Source organism: Mercenaria mercenaria, chromosome 10 (assembly GCF_021730395.1).
Source record: "Mercenaria mercenaria strain notata chromosome 10, MADL_Memer_1, whole genome shotgun sequence".
Lineage (NCBI taxonomy): Eukaryota > Metazoa > Mollusca > Bivalvia > Venerida > Veneridae > Mercenaria > Mercenaria mercenaria.
Window position 1 is genome coordinate 8483469 of NC_069370.1, and position 18706 is coordinate 8502174.

Sequence of the window (18706 nt, forward strand, 5' to 3'; positions counted from 1 at the left end):
AAAACTACATATTTTAAATCTAAAAACTGATTTTACATTATCTTACCGTACTTTTTTATCGTCAGTTTGTAGAACAATCTTTGAGTATTCAACCATATTGTTTACATATTTCTAGTCACACCGTGACGTAATAGGTGGGAGCTAAAAATAGTACCAGTAAAACTTGTGCGGTTCATGCGGAAGTATACCAACGCTCGGCGTACGGCATATTAATCTGCAGGTTGTAATTTTGAACTATTTACGTATTAAAGTGAAGTATAAGACATATCTAACACAAGACATAGGTTGTATTGATTAACTGATTTTTTAAGTACATAAACATGTACGTAAATTACCCCTCTCTCTATTCTGCATCTATAAGTTGAATAAACACATTTTATACAACAATTATCTTAAGGAATTCATTTGAAGATAATTTATCACAATTCTGTGAGTCTAACTTCAAGAAATCAATAAATTATGATATTTGATGATTTATTTCCATTATTTTTGGAAATCTTTTCAAAAGTGTCATTAGTCCACATAGTATATCAATTACTTCGACAGCATAAGCCACAGAAAAGTGCGGTACAATGGGCCGTATAAAATGCCATGATAAGGGTTTATAGTTTATTTAAGTATAAAGAAATAAAATAATTAAAAAGAAAAATGCTTTTTTTCTCCATAATTCGGCCTGCAAGATACTTTTTTAATACCTGATTTACCAGAAAATCTGTTTTAATGAGAGTAGAACACAAAACTGAACGGCTTTTAGCCTTGCATCGTCTGCTCTACTGTGACCACGTGACCATACCGGAAATGAACCGCACTTGGATAAAATTACGCGTGATGTAAACAAACGAAAAGGGACTCATAAGAGCTGATATTTTAAACATATATTAAGAAATTCCCAGATAAACGTGATATACGCCGAGCGTTGGTATGCGCCGAGCATTGGTCTGCCCACTCTACGTTAAGTTAATGTTAAATCAGTTTTTAGATTTAAAATATGTAGTTTTTACGCCGAGCATTGGTCTGCCCACTCTATAAATTTTACCCAGCTTGCAAGTAGCAACTGGCAAGTAGCAACTAGCAACTGGCATGTCGTGACCGGCATTCCATAGTATATAGAGGTACTGCCCAACAATCAATACTGATTACAAGTGGGTGGCGTTTCCACTAGAAGGGACTAATGACCTGTCATGACAACTGTCGGTTTAATATTCATGACAACTGTCGGTTTAAAATTGTTTTGCATACATTTACCTCCGATTTTTTTGTTAAGTTCATGAACTGTGAAGGAATATCACCGATACAAATAAGACTACATTTTACCAAACAGAATTGCTATGCAGTACAAATGGCGAGTCACGATAAAATGGAAGAAACTTAGGACAGAAATAAACGAGTTGAATCCAACGAATTTTTTGGAAAATTAATTAAATTTGGTGATTACAACAGTCTTTGTAATTTCCTCAGACTTATCCCATTATATTTTATATATGTCATTATTGTGGCAAACCAGATTTAAAAAGATAGATATGAGCATTACAATCTTGTCGATAGTTACTTCCCTTTATATTAACATCCTCATTTGCAGTGCTGAAATGCGAGAAAGAGTAAATGCTGTTTTCACTTTATAGGTAAGCTGTAAATGCCATTACCTTCACTAAGTAACATGATTTCGGAAAATGTTTAATCTAAAATCACTTGACTGAAACGTAGGGCCTACAAGACTCTGACTGTGAAATACAAATTTGATCCTGAGCAGTACACACATACAGTATCAGGCTGGTAACATTGCCCGATCGGGCTTATGACACAAAAAGTAATTTTTCTTGAAAAATAATGAAGATATTTCTTTCAAACTCGGTCCATTTATTAAGCATAAGAAATGATACAAATTAGAATAAAAATAACTTGGTTGCCTTCAGCTTTGGTATAATTATTTCCCCTTTTCAGATTTTTATGACGCATAATCTTTGAAGTCCAAAAAAATAATGTTCTAATGCTAAGTTTAAAACAAAAAAGGGTTAAATGGCTTTCTAATGCTCAAAATTATTGCGCTAGTACATGAATGTATACATTTTACTCTTCTTTCATTTACAACATTATAGAGAAATGTTAGTCCTAAAACAATTGCTCATACATCTGCACTAGAAACAAAGTATTTACCCTAAATATATAGAATAAAGGTATTGGCGCACAAGTTTGGAGCAATAGAAAGCCATTGAACCTTTTCTGTTTTAAACATTGCATTAAAACATAATTTTTTTGGACTTCAAAAATTATGCATCATAAAAATCTGAAAAAGGGAAGTAATTCTAACTAAACTGAAGGCAACAAAGTTATTTCTATCTTGATAAGCATTATATGTAATGCTTAATAAATGGACCAAGTTTGAAAGAAATATCTTCATTATTTGTCAAGAAATATTACTTTTTGTGTTGTAAGCCCGATCGGGCATTGTTACCAGCCTGTGTATGGCCCATTTTCTGTCCAGTTTGCCAGGAACGTACATATTGTGAAAATTACTTACAATCTCTTTCAATGTGTACCCGAGTTGTTATATTTTTAAAGCTTCATGGACAGAATCGGAATTTATACACTTGCAGCCTCTAATATGATTTTACCTTTGAAACTAAAAAGGGCTTCTCTAAATTATAAATAGACTGACTGCATAGATTAGAAGCCTTTTTTAAAAATATTTCGAAAGTATCATCATGCATGTAGAGGCTGCAAGTGTATAAACTCTTGATTTTGGCATGTTCTGTAAGTAAGCTGAGTAACTTCCCGTAGTGTTACGCTCATACAATGTAGCGCTATATTATAAATGCACGCGTATTTCACTTTGTCAATGTAGCTAGATCCTCGCCAGTACCATGGTACAGGGTGTCCCAAAAAACGTGATACATCTTTCAAACGACATAACATATACAAATGACATGGTATATCAATGATTATTATTCCAGTAATTAGTATAATTAACTAAATTTCAGTTAATAATCATTGATATGTTCAACGTGACATCATGACGTCACAAATGACGTCATTGATGATGTAGTCAAATTCCATCAAAATCCAAGATGGCCGCTGAGACAGAAGTCATAAAAGTATATTTAAGAAATGATTCGTAGCAAAATAGTGCTTTATCACTATTTATACACGATGGGCGGTTATACGTACTTCGATTCTAATAAAAAATATTATGTTCTTTAGTGTAAATTTTATATCAAATATGATGGAACTGTTTCTTCCACAAGCATGGCGCCAATAGTAGGTATTTGTTAAAACGCACCAGGACCGGAAACGGTAATACGTCTTGCGGCAGAATTCAGTTTGAGCGAAAATTATTGCGAATTATTCAGCAAAGCAAATAACTAATTCAGTATGTATAAAAATTAATCAAAACATTTGTGCAATGCAACATTTCGTTAAAAACATGTTATTAAGTAAAATATTTCATTAAATTTGAAAGCACTATTTCTTGATGCGTACATGGGGCTAAATATCACGTTGACGTGACGTCAACATAACATCGTTGTGATTATTAACCCTTACCCTGCTAAATATCTAAAATGGACTGGTCCATCATTCAATCTGGACAGTACCATTTATTATGTGAAGGGTGTTCACTGAAAATTTACTGACTGAATAACGAAATGAACAGTGCAGACCATGATCAGACTGCACGGATGTGCAGGCTGATCTTGGTCTGCACTGGTCGCAAAGGCAGAATCACTTGCCGCCAGCAGGCTGAGGGTTAAAGCATTGTTAGCCATATTAGAATATGAGTTGAAATCGCCAACATTAGTTAACAAAACATTAATTAAACAGAACCCAGGCATGTAGCCATTAACCAGACTACAGATCAACAGATTGGTCAGGAAATTTGAGAAGCATGGATCAGTAAAATCAGTGCTGACACCTACAAGGCGGTAATCGCTAATTTCAGAAACAGAATTTCTATGGTAAAATCGCAAAAAGGGGGACATATAGAACATCTTATGTGAAAAACATTGTGACTGAGATATATACATCCAAAGTATTGCGATAAATTCTGTGATAAATTCACTACTTTGTAAGAAAATATTAGTTTAATATATTGGTTAACAATAAAGTTATACAAGCTCAAAGATGTATCATTTTTTTTGGGGACACCCGGTTAATGGTTACAATAGCGATGAAACAATTAAATGTAACCAACAAATTATTAATGATACTGTGACCAGATTTTTGGTCGTCGATTTTTTTTCATTTGACTAATATAATAAAAATAGAATTATAAACAGTACATTTTTGTGCAAAAAGGGATTTTTGAAAAAAAAAAAACTTGTCTAGTGCCTGTGTCAAAAACAGATAAGACCAACACTGAAATATAGGCTTAGAGACATGGGATGCAGGGGGTCTTGCTTAAACCTTAGATTTCAATGAAAACTGTAAATGTTAGCGTAAATCTTCCCAACGGAAGCTTGTCTAATCTTTAACACAAAATTGAAGGAAAAACACTAGCAGTTTACAAAATTTTGTGAGAAACAAATACATGTACTGTATATATTTAAAAATATAAAACCATATACTAGTAATTACCAAATCTACCCTTTTGAACGAAGTTCTTGAACATTTCTAATGGTATTATGAAAAATCCTGCCATTCAAAATGTCTCTGTCTATTTTTTTCAGTCCATCATTTGTATTTAAAGAGAAGAGATATATGACATATCTGTCTTTTCTCAGTTTATCACTACTCATGTTGAACGGATTTCTACTGTTTAAATGTTATGCACAATGTCAATATGATAATGTAAAAAGGTCTTACTTTTCTTGGGACATCAATGATATTTGTTCCCTAGAACACACCACAACTTCCTTCTCTCTTATGCTTTACATTGTCTTTTCTAATGTAGTAAGCTGTAAAATTCTTTTCTAATTTTTTTTATTGAACTACGAAAATGTTTTTCTGGTCGAGTACGACTGACACATCTGACAAAGAAGCTAAGAAATTGTTGTGAAAACCTCGTTAGGGCTTTTAAGTAACTGTTGATGACCAATAAAAATGACCGTACTATAAATGAAGTTCAATCAGTGAACCTTAATGAAAAAAAAAATAGCTGGAAAAATGAACTAGACCAAAAACACTGTCGTCATTAATTAAATATTTTAATATACTATTAAGATGGTCGCATGCATAAAGCACAAAATTGATTGCAGAACATATTTTTTATGCAGATTTATCTCTGTTATTACTGAATACACTTGACACATAATTAAACTATTGTCGAATATCTTTATCCACATAAGAGTCATTCAACACTCCAGTGATAGCTCCAACTTCCTCAGATGTGCCCAATTTCACTTTTCAGCATTGAAATAATCTAGCGCACTGTCTCCTGTGATAGCTCTTGTTGTTTTTTTTTTGCAGTCAATTTCAGAAAAGTGAGATACGGTTGTGGCAGCATGTCTTTCTACATATCACCACCAGGTGGCAATATTTCCCTACAGAAGTTGACACAGTTTGCTGTAGCCAGGTTCAATTTCCTATCCAAGGTAAGTACATTTTGTAACATTTCTGGCATTAAATTCAGAATGTGAGCTTCAAGTACCCTAGTTTGTTTAAAGATAAAGAATATTCAACAGTTATTCTTCCATCAGCTAGCAGTCTTTTTAATAAGATTTTAATAGGAGGATTTGTGCTGTAAACTTATTAAACATCAATGGCGGGCTTAAAGTAGCTGTGACTAAACCTATATTTGCACAAGGGCGTAGCCCGAGTGCCAATATACGATAAGGAGTGCTAATAACCACATAAGGAATGTGATTGCAGTGTTGTTTATTATATACCTAAACACGATAATGATTACTCATTTGTCAGAATCAGTTAATCATATGAAATATCAATGTTGAAGAATTTTTTATTTTGCCGACACGGGATAAAATGATACCTCTCATCCTTTGCAATCCGATAACTGGTGATTGTGCCCACTTCCAGTTACTTTGCTCGCTTCTAGTTATTTGGCCAGTGTTACTGATTCTGTCTTATGAAATTTTGTAACTGTTTATTGTAAGGTATATAATAATAAAAAGAAATGTGACATTTAGACTAATAAATGTGTTTTGTCTTTTTACAGGTGTATGATACAGGTGGAAATAGGCTAGAGATATTTGATATATTGAAAGATACAGAGAATGTGCAAGACTCGGAATGTCTGATAGAAGGAACAGTGAAAGACAGGCTGTCACACTTTATACTCAGGTTTAAATTTAAGTCATTTGATATCTTTAATTTATAACCAGTGTCTTGTAAAGATATACATGTCTGTTTACCAGTATATCATTTGTTCTTACAAAGAAGTGGAATACTGTGAAATCATTAATATTCGTGGAGGACTAATTTTCGTGGTTGAGTCAATCCACAAAATTTAATCCCAACAAAACAAGTAAAATTCACATTCATTTTATGTTCAAAAGTTGAAATATCCACGAATTCATATCCCCCGAAATTGCCGTTTTGAACAAAACCGCGAAATTTCATGCCCACGAAATTAAGTGAATTTACAGTATGTATTGACACATTTACTTAAATGTTTTTGTAATAAAGGAGTAAGAATTCATTGAACTTAGTAATACAGTGTATACTTCATTTAATGAAAAATGAAGACTGCAGTGGGCGTGGTTATATACTGAATTATTTATGTAATGTAGAAGTATGTCTGTAGTGGACACTATTTGTTCAGTAGGTAAAGCACTACTCTACCATTTTACAGTTTACAGATTCAGATGTTCTCCAGAATAAATAGTTGGAAGTCAGTATGTTTTTAAGTAGTTTGTTCTGTACATTTGGTTCATGCAACTTGCTCCTAGAGAACAGGACAGTTCTGGAATGAATCCCAAGAGCACTGGTCAGATACTGACTGCCATAATATAACCTAAACAGTGTTGAAGAAAATGGCATGCAAGTTGCTAAACCCACTTTAAACAAATAAGTAAGACAGAAGTTACTTTTTTACTTGTCTTTTTTTTTCAGACTTGCATGCTGCTCAAACAGTGATATGACTGCATTTTTAGTGAAGGCTGAGACTTTATTATTTGACTTCCGGTTTACATGTATGACGGAGGAAGAGCTGTGTAAATTATTTAAATCCACTGATTATCTTAGAAAAGGCAACAGATTAAAAAATACCATCTCATCTGATACACCATTGTATGTAAGACAGTTTTTCGAAACATTGTCTCAGATTAAAGGTGATAATTTAAAATGGAGAACTGTGGTAAGACAGTATTTAAATGGTAAAGAAGTTTGTTTCATGGTACCATTCTGGACTGTGTTACATTTTGTTGCAACAAGACAGACTGTGTTAAAAAATGGAATTGCTCATGTACCAGTCTGCAGACTGAGGGAAACTGTAACCAGTCTGTTTAAAGAGTTGCTGCAGAATGGTATAAAACAAGCTGCTGATATATTCCATACAGATGAGCGAAGGATAAAGATTCTTTTTAAAACGTTAAAGGTTTGTACCATAATTGAATGTTACTGCATAGCCTCTGTAGCAAATATTTCAAATTGATTTGATAATTTTGTCTCCTGAATCAAGGTCTGAAATAGAACAGATTTGCTGCTGCTGATCCACTTTTTAGATTTACTATTCAGAGAATAGGACTAGAGCTGTTTCACTCAGTCACACATTCTGTATCGTCAATGTCAGTGTCTGCATTCTGTTTCAGTTAAGTTTATTATGTAAGCTGGTATCTCGATAACCATTGGTGGAAGACTGGGAATGGGTTGAAACTTTACATTTGTTTACTAAACTTTGATGATCTGACATGCAGGCTTGTTAATAATTATGTCTCTCCCCCCCCCCCCATTTCTGGGGGATACATATTGTTTTTGCCCTGTCCGTCCGTTCGTCACACTTCATTTCTGAGCAATAACTGGAGAACCATTTGACCTTTGACCTAGAACTTTCAAACTTCATAGGGTTGTAGGGCTGCTGGAGTAGACGACCCCTATTGTTTTTGGTTGTCACTCTTTCAAAGGTCAAGGTCACAGAGGCCTGAACATTGAAAACTATTTCCTATCGAAAACTAGAGAACCACTTGGCCCAGAATGTTGAAACTTAATAGGATGATTGGTCATGAAGAGTAGATGACCCCTATTGATTTTGGGGTCACTCTGTCAAAGGTCAAGGTCACAGGGGCCTGAACATTGAAAACCATTTTCGATCAATAACTAGAGAGCCACTTGACCCAGAATGTTGAAACTTAATAGGATGATTGGTCATGAAGAGTAGATGACCCCTATTGTTTTTGGGATCACTCAGTCAAAGATCAAGGTCACAGGGGCCTGAACATTGAAAACCATTTCCGATCAATAACTAGAGAACCACTTGACCAAGAGTGTTGGAACTTCATAGGGTGATTGGTCATGTAGAGTAGATGACCCCTATTGTTTTTGGGGTCACTCCTTTAAAGGTCAAGGTCACAGGGGCCTGGACATTGAAAACCATTTCCGATCAATAACTTGAGTACCACTTGACCCAGAATGTTGAAACTTCATAGGATGATTGTACATGCAAAGTAGATGACCCCTATTGATTTTGGAGTCACTCCGTTAAAGGTCAAGTTCACAGGGGCCTGAACATTGAAAACCATTTCCGGTCAGTAACTTGAGAACCACTCGATCCAGAATGTTGAAACTTCATAGGATGATTGTTCATGCAGAATAAATGACCCCTATTGTTCTTGGGGTCACTCCTTTAAAGGTCAAGGTCACTTTGGCCTGAACATTGATAACTATTTCCAATCAATAACTTGAGAACCTCTTGATCCAGAATGTTGAAACTTCATAAGATGATTGAACATGCAGAGTAGATGACCCGTATCGATTTTGGGGTCATTCTGTTAAAGGTCAAGGTCACAGGAGCCTGAACATGGAAAACCATTTCCGGTCAGTAACTTGAGAACCGCTCGACCCAGAATGTTGAAACTTCATAGGATGATTGTTCATATAGAATAAATGACCCTTATTGTTTTTGGGGTCACTCCGTTAAAGGTCAAGGTCACAGGGGCCTGAACATTGATAACCATTTCCGATCAATAACTTCAGAACCTCTTGATCCAAAATGTTGAAACTTCATAGGATGATTGGACATGCAGAGTAGATGACCCCTATCAATTTTGGGATCACTCTGTTAAAGGTCAAGGTCACAGCAGCCTGAACATGGAAAACAATTTCCGATCAATAACTTGAGAACCACTTGACCCATAATGTTGAAACTTCATAGGATGATTGAACATGCAGAGTAGATGACCCCTATTGATTTTGGGGTCAGTCTATTAAAGGTCAAGGTCACAGGGGCCTGGTCATATAAAATCATTTCTGGAAAATAACTTGAGAACCACTTGACCTAGAATGTTGAAACTTAATAGGATGATTGGACATGCAGAGTAGATGACCCCGATTTATTTTGAGGTCACTTGATCGAAGGTCAAGGTCACAGGAGCCTGAACAGTGACTTGAGAACCACTAGGCCAAGAGTGTTGAAATTTAGCGGGATGACTGGACATGCCAAGTAGATGATCCCTATTGCAGCCAACCATCAGTGTCTCTTGGACTTTCGCTCCTGACCCCTATTGACTTCTTGCCTATAGGACTTTGCATTGGGGGAGACATATGCTTTTCTACAAAAGCAATTTCTAGTTACTTGCAAATGTAATGCATTAAATGCTAGAATCTTTTCAGATGAATACATTAAAACAGTGAAATTTTGTTTGAGGATAGATATTTCCTCAAAGTTCATTTTTTTTGCTATCTTGATGTATAGGTAATGTTTTATGAGCACTACAGGGACCAGTATCCTGGATGTGACATGCGTCATGATCTGTGTCACACTGAAGTTGACGGAGTAGCTCACATGTTCCCACCATGTATGTCACATCTCCATAGATCACTCAGGATGTCACACAGACTCAAACATCACTCTAGGGTATAGTTATTTTGATTTAGCACAGTACTGTATAAGTTTATATTTTTTGTCACAAAACACTGTAAACATGTTAGAATCAAAGTAATAACTCTGTTACTATTGTGTATGACCATATAATGTAAGGTTTATATCATTCAAATGCTTTGTAATTGAACACATTCTGCAACAAACAGCAGTTAATACCTGTATATGCAATGGAAAATATGGACAAATGGAATTGATTTTATTCCTTTTGTAGATGTATTTGAGTCTCTTCTCCAATTTAATGTGGTATTTGCATTCATTCATATGTTATCTTAATATTGCATATATCTTTATGCCCCCACACATTTATATGGGGGGCATATAGCATTGCTGCTATCCGTATGTACGTATGTCCGTCCATCTGTCCATCCATCTGTATGTACATCCCCAAATCTTGTGTGTCCAATTCCTCCCACACTATTAGCCTGATTTGCTTCAAACTTTCACATATGAACAACCTAGATGTGCAAGTTACCATAAAGGAAGGATATTTTCTGTGACTATTTTTACCAGTTATTGCCCTTTGATATAGATATAGAATATAGAGAAAAATCTTGTATGTGGTTAGAGACCACCAATTGTTTTCCCATAGACTTACATTGTAACATTATGGCGTGTACGGCCTTCCATACATCGAAACATGTATATCTAATTACAAGTTTTTCAAGAACTATCTTAGCTCTACCAAAATATTGGACGAGAAACATATGAATAGTGATACTTTATTTAAGTAATTTTCGTGTGAATGAGATGATCCCCTGTTTACATCATTGACATGGCGGGAGAAATTCGTTTGATAAAACTCTTTTTCAATACACATAAAATGTAGCAAATTTTGTCAAAATGTATAATAAAATACTGTAAATGCAGTGAAAAAGTGAAAAAGTATCAATTTTGAAAAAATAATCACTTCCTGGGTTTGTTTACTTGACTGACCAATCAGAACGCACAGACGTTACCTTATTCCCAGGTATACACTTACCTCATTCCCAGTAAGTTCCCTGTACTTTTTTGAATTGGTGGTCTCCGACCATGTCCAACTCCTCCCACCTGATTTGCTTCAGACTTTCATAGATGAACAAGCTTGATGTGTAGATGACTATAAAGGAAGGATTTTTTTCTGTGATTATGTTAACTGCAGTTACTGCTCTTTGATAGTTTTTGCTATACAGAGGATGCCACAGTATGTGGGGGGGGGGGGGGGGGGGCATCTGTGTCATATGGACACAACTCAAGTTTTCCATTTGCAAAAATAGCAGACATTTCCATGTTTCAAAATTACACTGTAACACAGTATTGGAATGAAAAATAGAAATCAATAAGCAACCATAAGCCTAATGTTTGGGTAATAATAATTCCATAATTGATAAAAGTAGATTGATTTGAATCAAACTGTGTGCAATGTAAATAATTCTTCATTAGTCATTAGGAGTGTTGTGATAGCAGTCATCTGCAGTACAAATTTGAAGCTTTGCTATTTAAAGTTCAAGAGATAAATTAAAAGTGATCTTTCCTAATTAACTGATTAAATTAAATGTGATCTTTCCTGTTCTAGATTCAGTACTCATTATTTCTGAAAGAGGCAGGATTGTCTGTTCATGAGGCGCTCATGTTTTGGAGGAAGGAATACTCCCAGTCTCCTAGCAACAATGATGGATGCTGTCATACATGGTCAAAGGATGAGGGAAGATATACGTACAATATTAGACATCTCTATGGTCTGGAGGGTTCCAGAATCAACTACAGGGGACACTCATGTACAGCATTACAAGTAATTGTGATATGAATGCAATTAATATGCATTATTACATCAGCATGCACATTAATTTTCAGGTCTGTAACCCATTATGGAAGTCACCTGGATTTTATTGCTGTTGCCTAATCGAATAATAACTTTAATTAGTCCTCTGCTGGTCTTAAGACATCTTTCAGGGACTATAGGATTGTGCTTTTCTGTGATTCCATCAGTCAGTTTGTCTACATTTTTAACGCGAACGACAAGAAGAAGAAGTCTACATTTTTATATCCAGTCCATAACTCGGCCATCTGTCTGTCTTCCCCATAACCATACCATGTGTCATGCACAATTCCTAGATCCCTAGCTTAAAGGTCAAAGTAACCTTGTGAGTCATCAAGCGATTTGAATATCGTTTAGCAAAGATGTTCCCCATAAGATGAACATGTGTCATGTATAACACACAGACACGTAACCTTGGATGTCAAATGTAAACAGGGTGTTCTTGTCCATTCCATAACTCAAGGTTTCTTGTTTCTTCATAACTCAAGGTCAAGGTCACACTTGTGCAACATCTACACTTCAGACATCAGATTCACAGAGGTCAAAGATTTTAAGGAATATTTCTTGTCCAGGTTTTGACTTTGCCATGCATGGATTGATACTCAGATGACCTGGAATAAACATTCACCATTATAAGGCAATATGCTAAGCGCAAAGCCAAAGCCCTTGCTCAAAGTCACACCTGGAGATTTAAGGTTAATGGTGTCTGTTTTGTGTCCAACACATACCTGTGCCATCCATTAAGGAATTTTAATATTTCTTGATAGTGTGGTCTGTGCAGTTCCCAGACCCCAAGGTCAAATATCATCTTGAAGGTCAAAGGTTTGTGTTTTGTGTCTGCTGTATGACTCTTTCAACTGTCCAGGGAGTTTAGGATTACCTGGCACAAACACTCCCCATAATGTGACTTGTCACATGTAAGAACTAAACCCCTAGCTCAAAGGTCAAGGTCACACTTAAATGCATGTCAAGGATTTTATTCCTGTCTACTACTTTTCCATGTATAAAGATTCAACATAACAGGTCTGATGTAATACTGTGAAATCATTAATATTTGTAGGGGACTAATTTTCCTGGATTTCGTGGTTGAGTCAATCCACGAAATTTAATCCCAATGAACAAGTAAAAATCCCACTCATTTTATGTTCAAAAGTTGAAATCCACGAATTCATATCCCCACAAAATTGCCGTCTTGACCAAACCACGGAATTTCATGCTCACGAAATTAAATGATTTAACAGTATGTGGAAACAGTTTAAAAGAAGATGTATTTTCTTCAGAATTCACTTCTCTTTAATGTGATGAAGTATCTGATTACATGTTTCCAATTTAAAAATGAATTAACCTTTTTAGCTCACCTGTTATAAAGTGACAAGGTGAGCTTTTGTGATCGTGCAGCGTCCGTCGTCCGTGCGTGCGTAAACTTTTGCTTGTGACCGCTCTAGAGGTCACATTTTTCATGGGGTCTTTATGAAAATTGGTCAGAGTGTTCACTAGGGTTGGATATCGTTTAGGACGAAGCGGTCCGATACCGATACCGATACCAACGAAACGATACGGTATTTTTAACGATACCGATACCGATACCATGCTTTGTAGTACATTACATAAGCAATGATTTGCTTAGTATTATATACACCTATGTAAGTAGATATACATGAAAATTTGCTGTGATATATGAACATTTTAAGTTTGTTAATGGAGTGTTGTATGTATTAGATTATGAAAGAGTGAAAAATAAACCTATCTTACAGACTAGTTTTCCAAAATAAAAATCTAGAGCAGATACCTCGCTCACTATGCAATTTAAATCTATGAATACACTCACTGTAGTAATGCTTTTAAAGCTCAGTACTGTCTAAAACTGAACACTTATTAGCTTTCAAATTACCCCTCTAACAAGCCGGACACATTCTCACTCATGATAATCTTCGACTAGGTTGACTAGTAATGTTTTTGAAGTGAAACACTTTGCAACACATTTTTAATTGAACAATAACCTTCAAAACACTTAAACAACCAACATTCCAACAATAACATTATTTCTAATGGTTCGCGAAAACCGATTATTTGTTTACATAGGTTACAGCTTAGTCTCGTAATTTTTTATTTACATCGTTTTTTTTTTCATTGGTTTTAAAAGAAAACTACAAAGAAAAATAATGTCGTATATTTTGAAATTAAGTATTGGTTTACGTTGTTTAAAACGACGGGAAAAGAAGTATTTCAGGTAATATTTAGCATACGAAACTATTCGCACGGTTGGCTCTCCATGTCAAGGGAGATTACTCTGATCACAGTAACAATGTCGATCGCGTTTTACGCTATTTGCTTAAATTTCTGCTTTATTTTGCCGCAGATTTTGTAAGAATTTTGTTTTTACTTTTATGGAAATACCGAAATCGGTACCGGTTCTTTTACGAAACGGTATATACCGGTACTTTTCGAAGTGATTATTCGGTATTGTACCGATACCGGGAACCGGTATCCAACCCTAGTGTTCACCTTGATGATATTTAGGTCAAGTTCGAAACTGGGTCACGTGCCTTCAAAAATTAGGTCAGTAGGTCTAAAAATAGAAAAACCTTGTGACTTCTCTAGAGGCCATATTTTTCACAAGATCTTCATGAAAATTGGTCAGAATGTTCACCTTGATGATATCTAGGTCAAGTTTGAAACTGGTTCACGTGCCATCAAAAACTAGGTCAGTAGGTCAAATAATAGAAAAACCTTGTGACCTCTCTAGAGGCAATATTTTTCATGGGATCTGTATGAAAATTGGTCTGAATGTTCAGCTTGATAATATCTAGGTCAAGTTCAAAACTAGGTCACATGCGGTTAAAAACTAGGTCAGTAGGTCTAAAAATAGAAAAACCTTTTGACCTCTCTAGAGGCCATATTTTTCAATAAATCTTCATGAAAATTGGTCTGAATGTTCACTTTGATGATATCTAGGTCAAGTTCAAAAGTGGGTCAAGTGCCATCAAAAACTAGGTCAGTAGGTCAAATAATAAAAAACCTTCTGACCATTCTAGAGGCCATATTTTTCATGGGATCTGTATGAAAGTTGGTCTGAATGTTCATCTTGATGATTTCTAGTCAAGTTCGAAACTGGGTTAACTGCGGTCAAAAACTAGGTCAGTAGGTATAAAATTAGAAAAACCTTTTGACCTGTCTAGAGGCCATACTTTAGAATGGATCTTCATGAAAATTGGTCAGAATGTTCACTTTGATGATATCTAGGTCAGGTTCGAAACTGGGTCATGTGCCATCAATAACTAGGTCAGTAGGTCAAATAATAAAAAAAAACTTGTGACCTCTCTAGAGGCCATATCTTTCATGGGATCTGTATGAAAGTTGGTCTGAATGTTCATCTTGATGATATCTACGTCAGGTTCGAAACTGGGTCACATGAGCTCAAAAACTAGGTCACTATGTCAAATAATAGAAGAAACGACATCATACTCAGTTCAAAACTGGGTCATGTGGGGACAGGTGAGCGATTCAGGACCATCATGGTCCTCTTGTTATACATTGATAGATGTAAGAAGCAGTTAACATCTGGAGATTTTCAGATATGCAATTTCAAGTCCAAATATTCTGCACTGTAACACATGGTGTTTACATGAGTAATAGTGTATAAATACATCTTTGACAAATACATTGAAGGGCTATTTTCATGGCAAGTGAAATTATTTGATGAACAATTATGTATTGAATTTACAATATTTCAACTAATCATGTAATAATAATTGAGCCACACCATGAGAAAACCAACATAGTGCATTTGCAACCAGCATGGATCCAAACCAGCCTGCGCATCCGTGCAGTCTGGTCAGGATCCATGCTGTTCGCTAACGGTTTCTCTAATTGCAATAGGCTGGTCTGGATCCATGCTGGTTGCAAATGCACTACGTTGGTTTTCTCATGCCGCGGCTCAGTTATTATGTAGTAATGGATTCTCTATCTTTAGTATTTGCCTTTTTACTACAGCCTTATATGACAGACTTTGGTTCTTTTATAAGGTTCATTTATATAAAACATATGTTTATCAATGTAAAATTTATGAAAAGAGTCTATTCATATATAGTCATTCGAACTTGCATGTCAGTCTAAAATTATAATACTAGCATCCACATTTATTGAAATACATTTGTGTTCGAAACACAACTGGCTGATTTGAAACCAAAATGTGCTGAGTTCAAAGACTTCTTTAAACAAAGATTTCATTGTACATTTATTCCAGGAGAGCTACCATGGTCCTTGTGAGAGTGGGGGATGTCCTTTCAGCCATTTTGATTCCTCTCACATACTGGAGTTGTTACATGCAGAAGGTATTACCTCTGCAGTCAGCACTGACCAAATACTCCAGCTGGCTAGACAGAAACTGTATTCTCAGGCATGCTCATTGTACTTCATGGAGAAAATAAAGGTTTGTTTTGTAATCTATTTTTTTCATTCCTCTTTATACAATTATCTCTTGTGACTATGTACTGTGCATTAGCTAAATTGACCACCTGAGTCTTGGTTAAAAAAGCCTGACCAGACATGCGTGATAAAAATGTTCAGAATATTGAGAGTTCTAGAAAAGCATTTTAAACCTCACAAGAAATTCTTACTTTTAAAGATTTATATATAAATATATTATTTATTTTCAGTTTAAGTTGATTTTGTGACAGTACAGTTTCTGTATGGTGATTTTATTTTCATGTGTCAGTTTGAATTTCAGAAAATGCAACATGCAAGGGAGCCTTGTCAGAACGTTCAATTTAAGTGCTTCAGAACTGACGAAAATGATACACATGAGGTCTTACACAGCAAAGACTGTGTACAACAGTACCAGAATGTTAAAGACAGTGACAGTGAACATGTTAGAGGCTGTTACCATGGCAACACTGAATGTGTTGCTACAGAAAATTTCAGTTGTTGTTGCCATGACAAAGGTCATAATTGTGGCAACAGGTGTTGTTGTAAACGTTTATGTTACAGTGAAAGAGAGCCTAATGTAACTGCTGTGATATCTAACTCAAAATCATGTGGTGATGCATTTGAACAAGCGTGTAACACCTCAAATTCCTCCATTTGTTCTCACCAGAGTTCTGTCAAAGATGAGCAGTCTTCAGCAACAACCAGAGTTCCAAATGATGATCTTCTAAGTTGTATATGTCCTGAAAAACTATCATTATTTAACGACAAGAACATCACTTCAGAAACAAATTATAATGAAACAAAGTCACCTTTTAACCCTAATATGATCAAATGTCTAGAGAAAAAAGAAGGGTCTGTTAGAAAATCTTACGTTGGAAATGAGAAAGACATGGAGATAAAAAGGTATCTTGTATTTCAGAAACCTGTTGAGTATTTAGAAAAATACAAATTATTTATGAAGGAAGTGAATAAATGATGACTTGTGGAATATTATATAAGTCTGTTTCTTGTTGTTGATCTGAATGATACTGTGTTATATATGTTGTGTTCTGGTATGTAGCCTGTTGCATTCTTGTCGCTGAGGAATGGTAAAATAATCGTCTGGTACATAGCCTTAGTGATACTTGTCGCTGAGGAACAGTACTGCTTTAAATCATGTTCTGGTATGTAGCCTCTAGTGTACCTATTACTGAGAACTGGTACTGAATTAAATCATGTTCTGGTATGTAGCCTCTAGTGTACTAGTGTACCTGTCATTGAGGACTGGTACTGAGTTAAATCATGTTCTGGTATGTAGCCTCTAGTGTACCTGTCACTGAGGACTGGTACTGAATTAAATCATGTTCTGGTATGTAGCCTCTAGTGTACTAGTGTACCTGTCATTGAGGACTGGTACCATGGTAAATCATGTTCTGGTATGTAGCCACTAGTGTACTTGTCACTGAGGACTGGTACTGAGTTAAATCATGTTCTGGTATGTAGCCTCTAGTGTACCTGTCACTGAGGACTGGTACTGAGTTAAATCATGTTCTGGTATGTAGCCTCTATTGTACTAATGTTCTGTCACTGAGGACTGGTACCGAGTTAAATCATGTTCTGGTATGTAGCCTGTTGCATTCCTATCACTGAGGAATGGCAGTGTATTATATCATTGTCTGGTATTTAGCCTTGGGCTTTCCTGTCACTGTCTCCTGTGACAGTTGTTATTTTTCTTGCATATACATTTGCATATTCTTCACCCCAGATGCCCTTCCCCCATCACCAGCCTCCCCATTCACAATTTCCTCATCCAGTCCCCATCCCCCAACCCCCATCACCATTCTCCCCATCCACATCCTTAAAGAAGTCAAGCTAATGTCAGTCAGTATACACTATTGTTTCCACTCAGAAACTGGAATAGGTATGCACCTATAGTGGTCAAACTATAGGATGCTTACCTGTGGTCAGTAGATGATCCCTACCATTTGGAAGGCTAGGTCAAAGGTCAAGCTCTTTGTAGCCTTGAAACTAAAGACAGCTTCTGATCAGTTACTGGAGAAGGTGTCATATTTCATTGCTGTTATTAATGACATCAAAAGTTCAAATATCAAGGTCAATGTGACCTCAGAACTGAAAACAGTTTCCAGTCAGTAAATGTAGAAGTCTTGGGTTTATGGGTGTCAAACTTGATAGGATGGTTGCTTGTGGTCAGTTAATTACCAGTGTTGTTATTTTTTAGGGGTTAGTAGGTCAAAGTTCAAGGTCATATATGAAAAATAGTTATTGATCTATAACTGGAAAATAATTGGTCCTACAGGCTACAGCCAACAAATTTCATAGCTTCATTGTTTATGGTCAGAAGATATTCCTTATTAGGTCAACAGTCAAGTTACCAGCGTGCTTGAGTCTGAAAACTGCATACTCATCTAGCATGTGCGGGGTTCATAAAATTATGTGTTCTACAAACAGCTCTTGTTTTAACATATTTTGCTATCCTTAATGGTCATAGCAGCTTC

General features: G+C 35.7%; 2 protein-coding genes across 3 annotated transcripts in view; one reads left to right on the forward strand and one right to left on the reverse strand.

Moving 5' to 3' along the window:
* Nucleotides 1-18706, reverse strand: part of LOC123560006 (putative gamma-glutamylcyclotransferase CG2811) — a 171132-nt gene that overhangs the window by 17392 nt on the left and 135034 nt on the right. The window contains exon 1 of one of the 2 annotated variants that reach the window (XM_045352211.2): nucleotides 1315-1344. The exons of the other annotated variant lie outside the window; for it this stretch is intronic. The gene's annotated coding sequence lies outside the window, so the exon portion shown is untranslated. Of the gene's footprint in view, nucleotides 1-1314; nucleotides 1345-18706 lie in introns of those variants that run through there. 2 annotated transcript variants of the gene reach the window in all.
* Nucleotides 5388-17357, forward strand: LOC123561011 (uncharacterized). The gene is made up of 7 exons (XM_053516689.1): nucleotides 5388-5525; nucleotides 6107-6231; nucleotides 7003-7534; nucleotides 9800-9961; nucleotides 11541-11756; nucleotides 16030-16215; nucleotides 16513-17357. Exons 1-7 carry the CDS (start codon nucleotides 5436-5438, stop codon nucleotides 17185-17187), a joined length of 1986 nt encoding a protein of 661 aa, XP_053372664.1. The 5' UTR covers nucleotides 5388-5435; the 3' UTR covers nucleotides 17188-17357.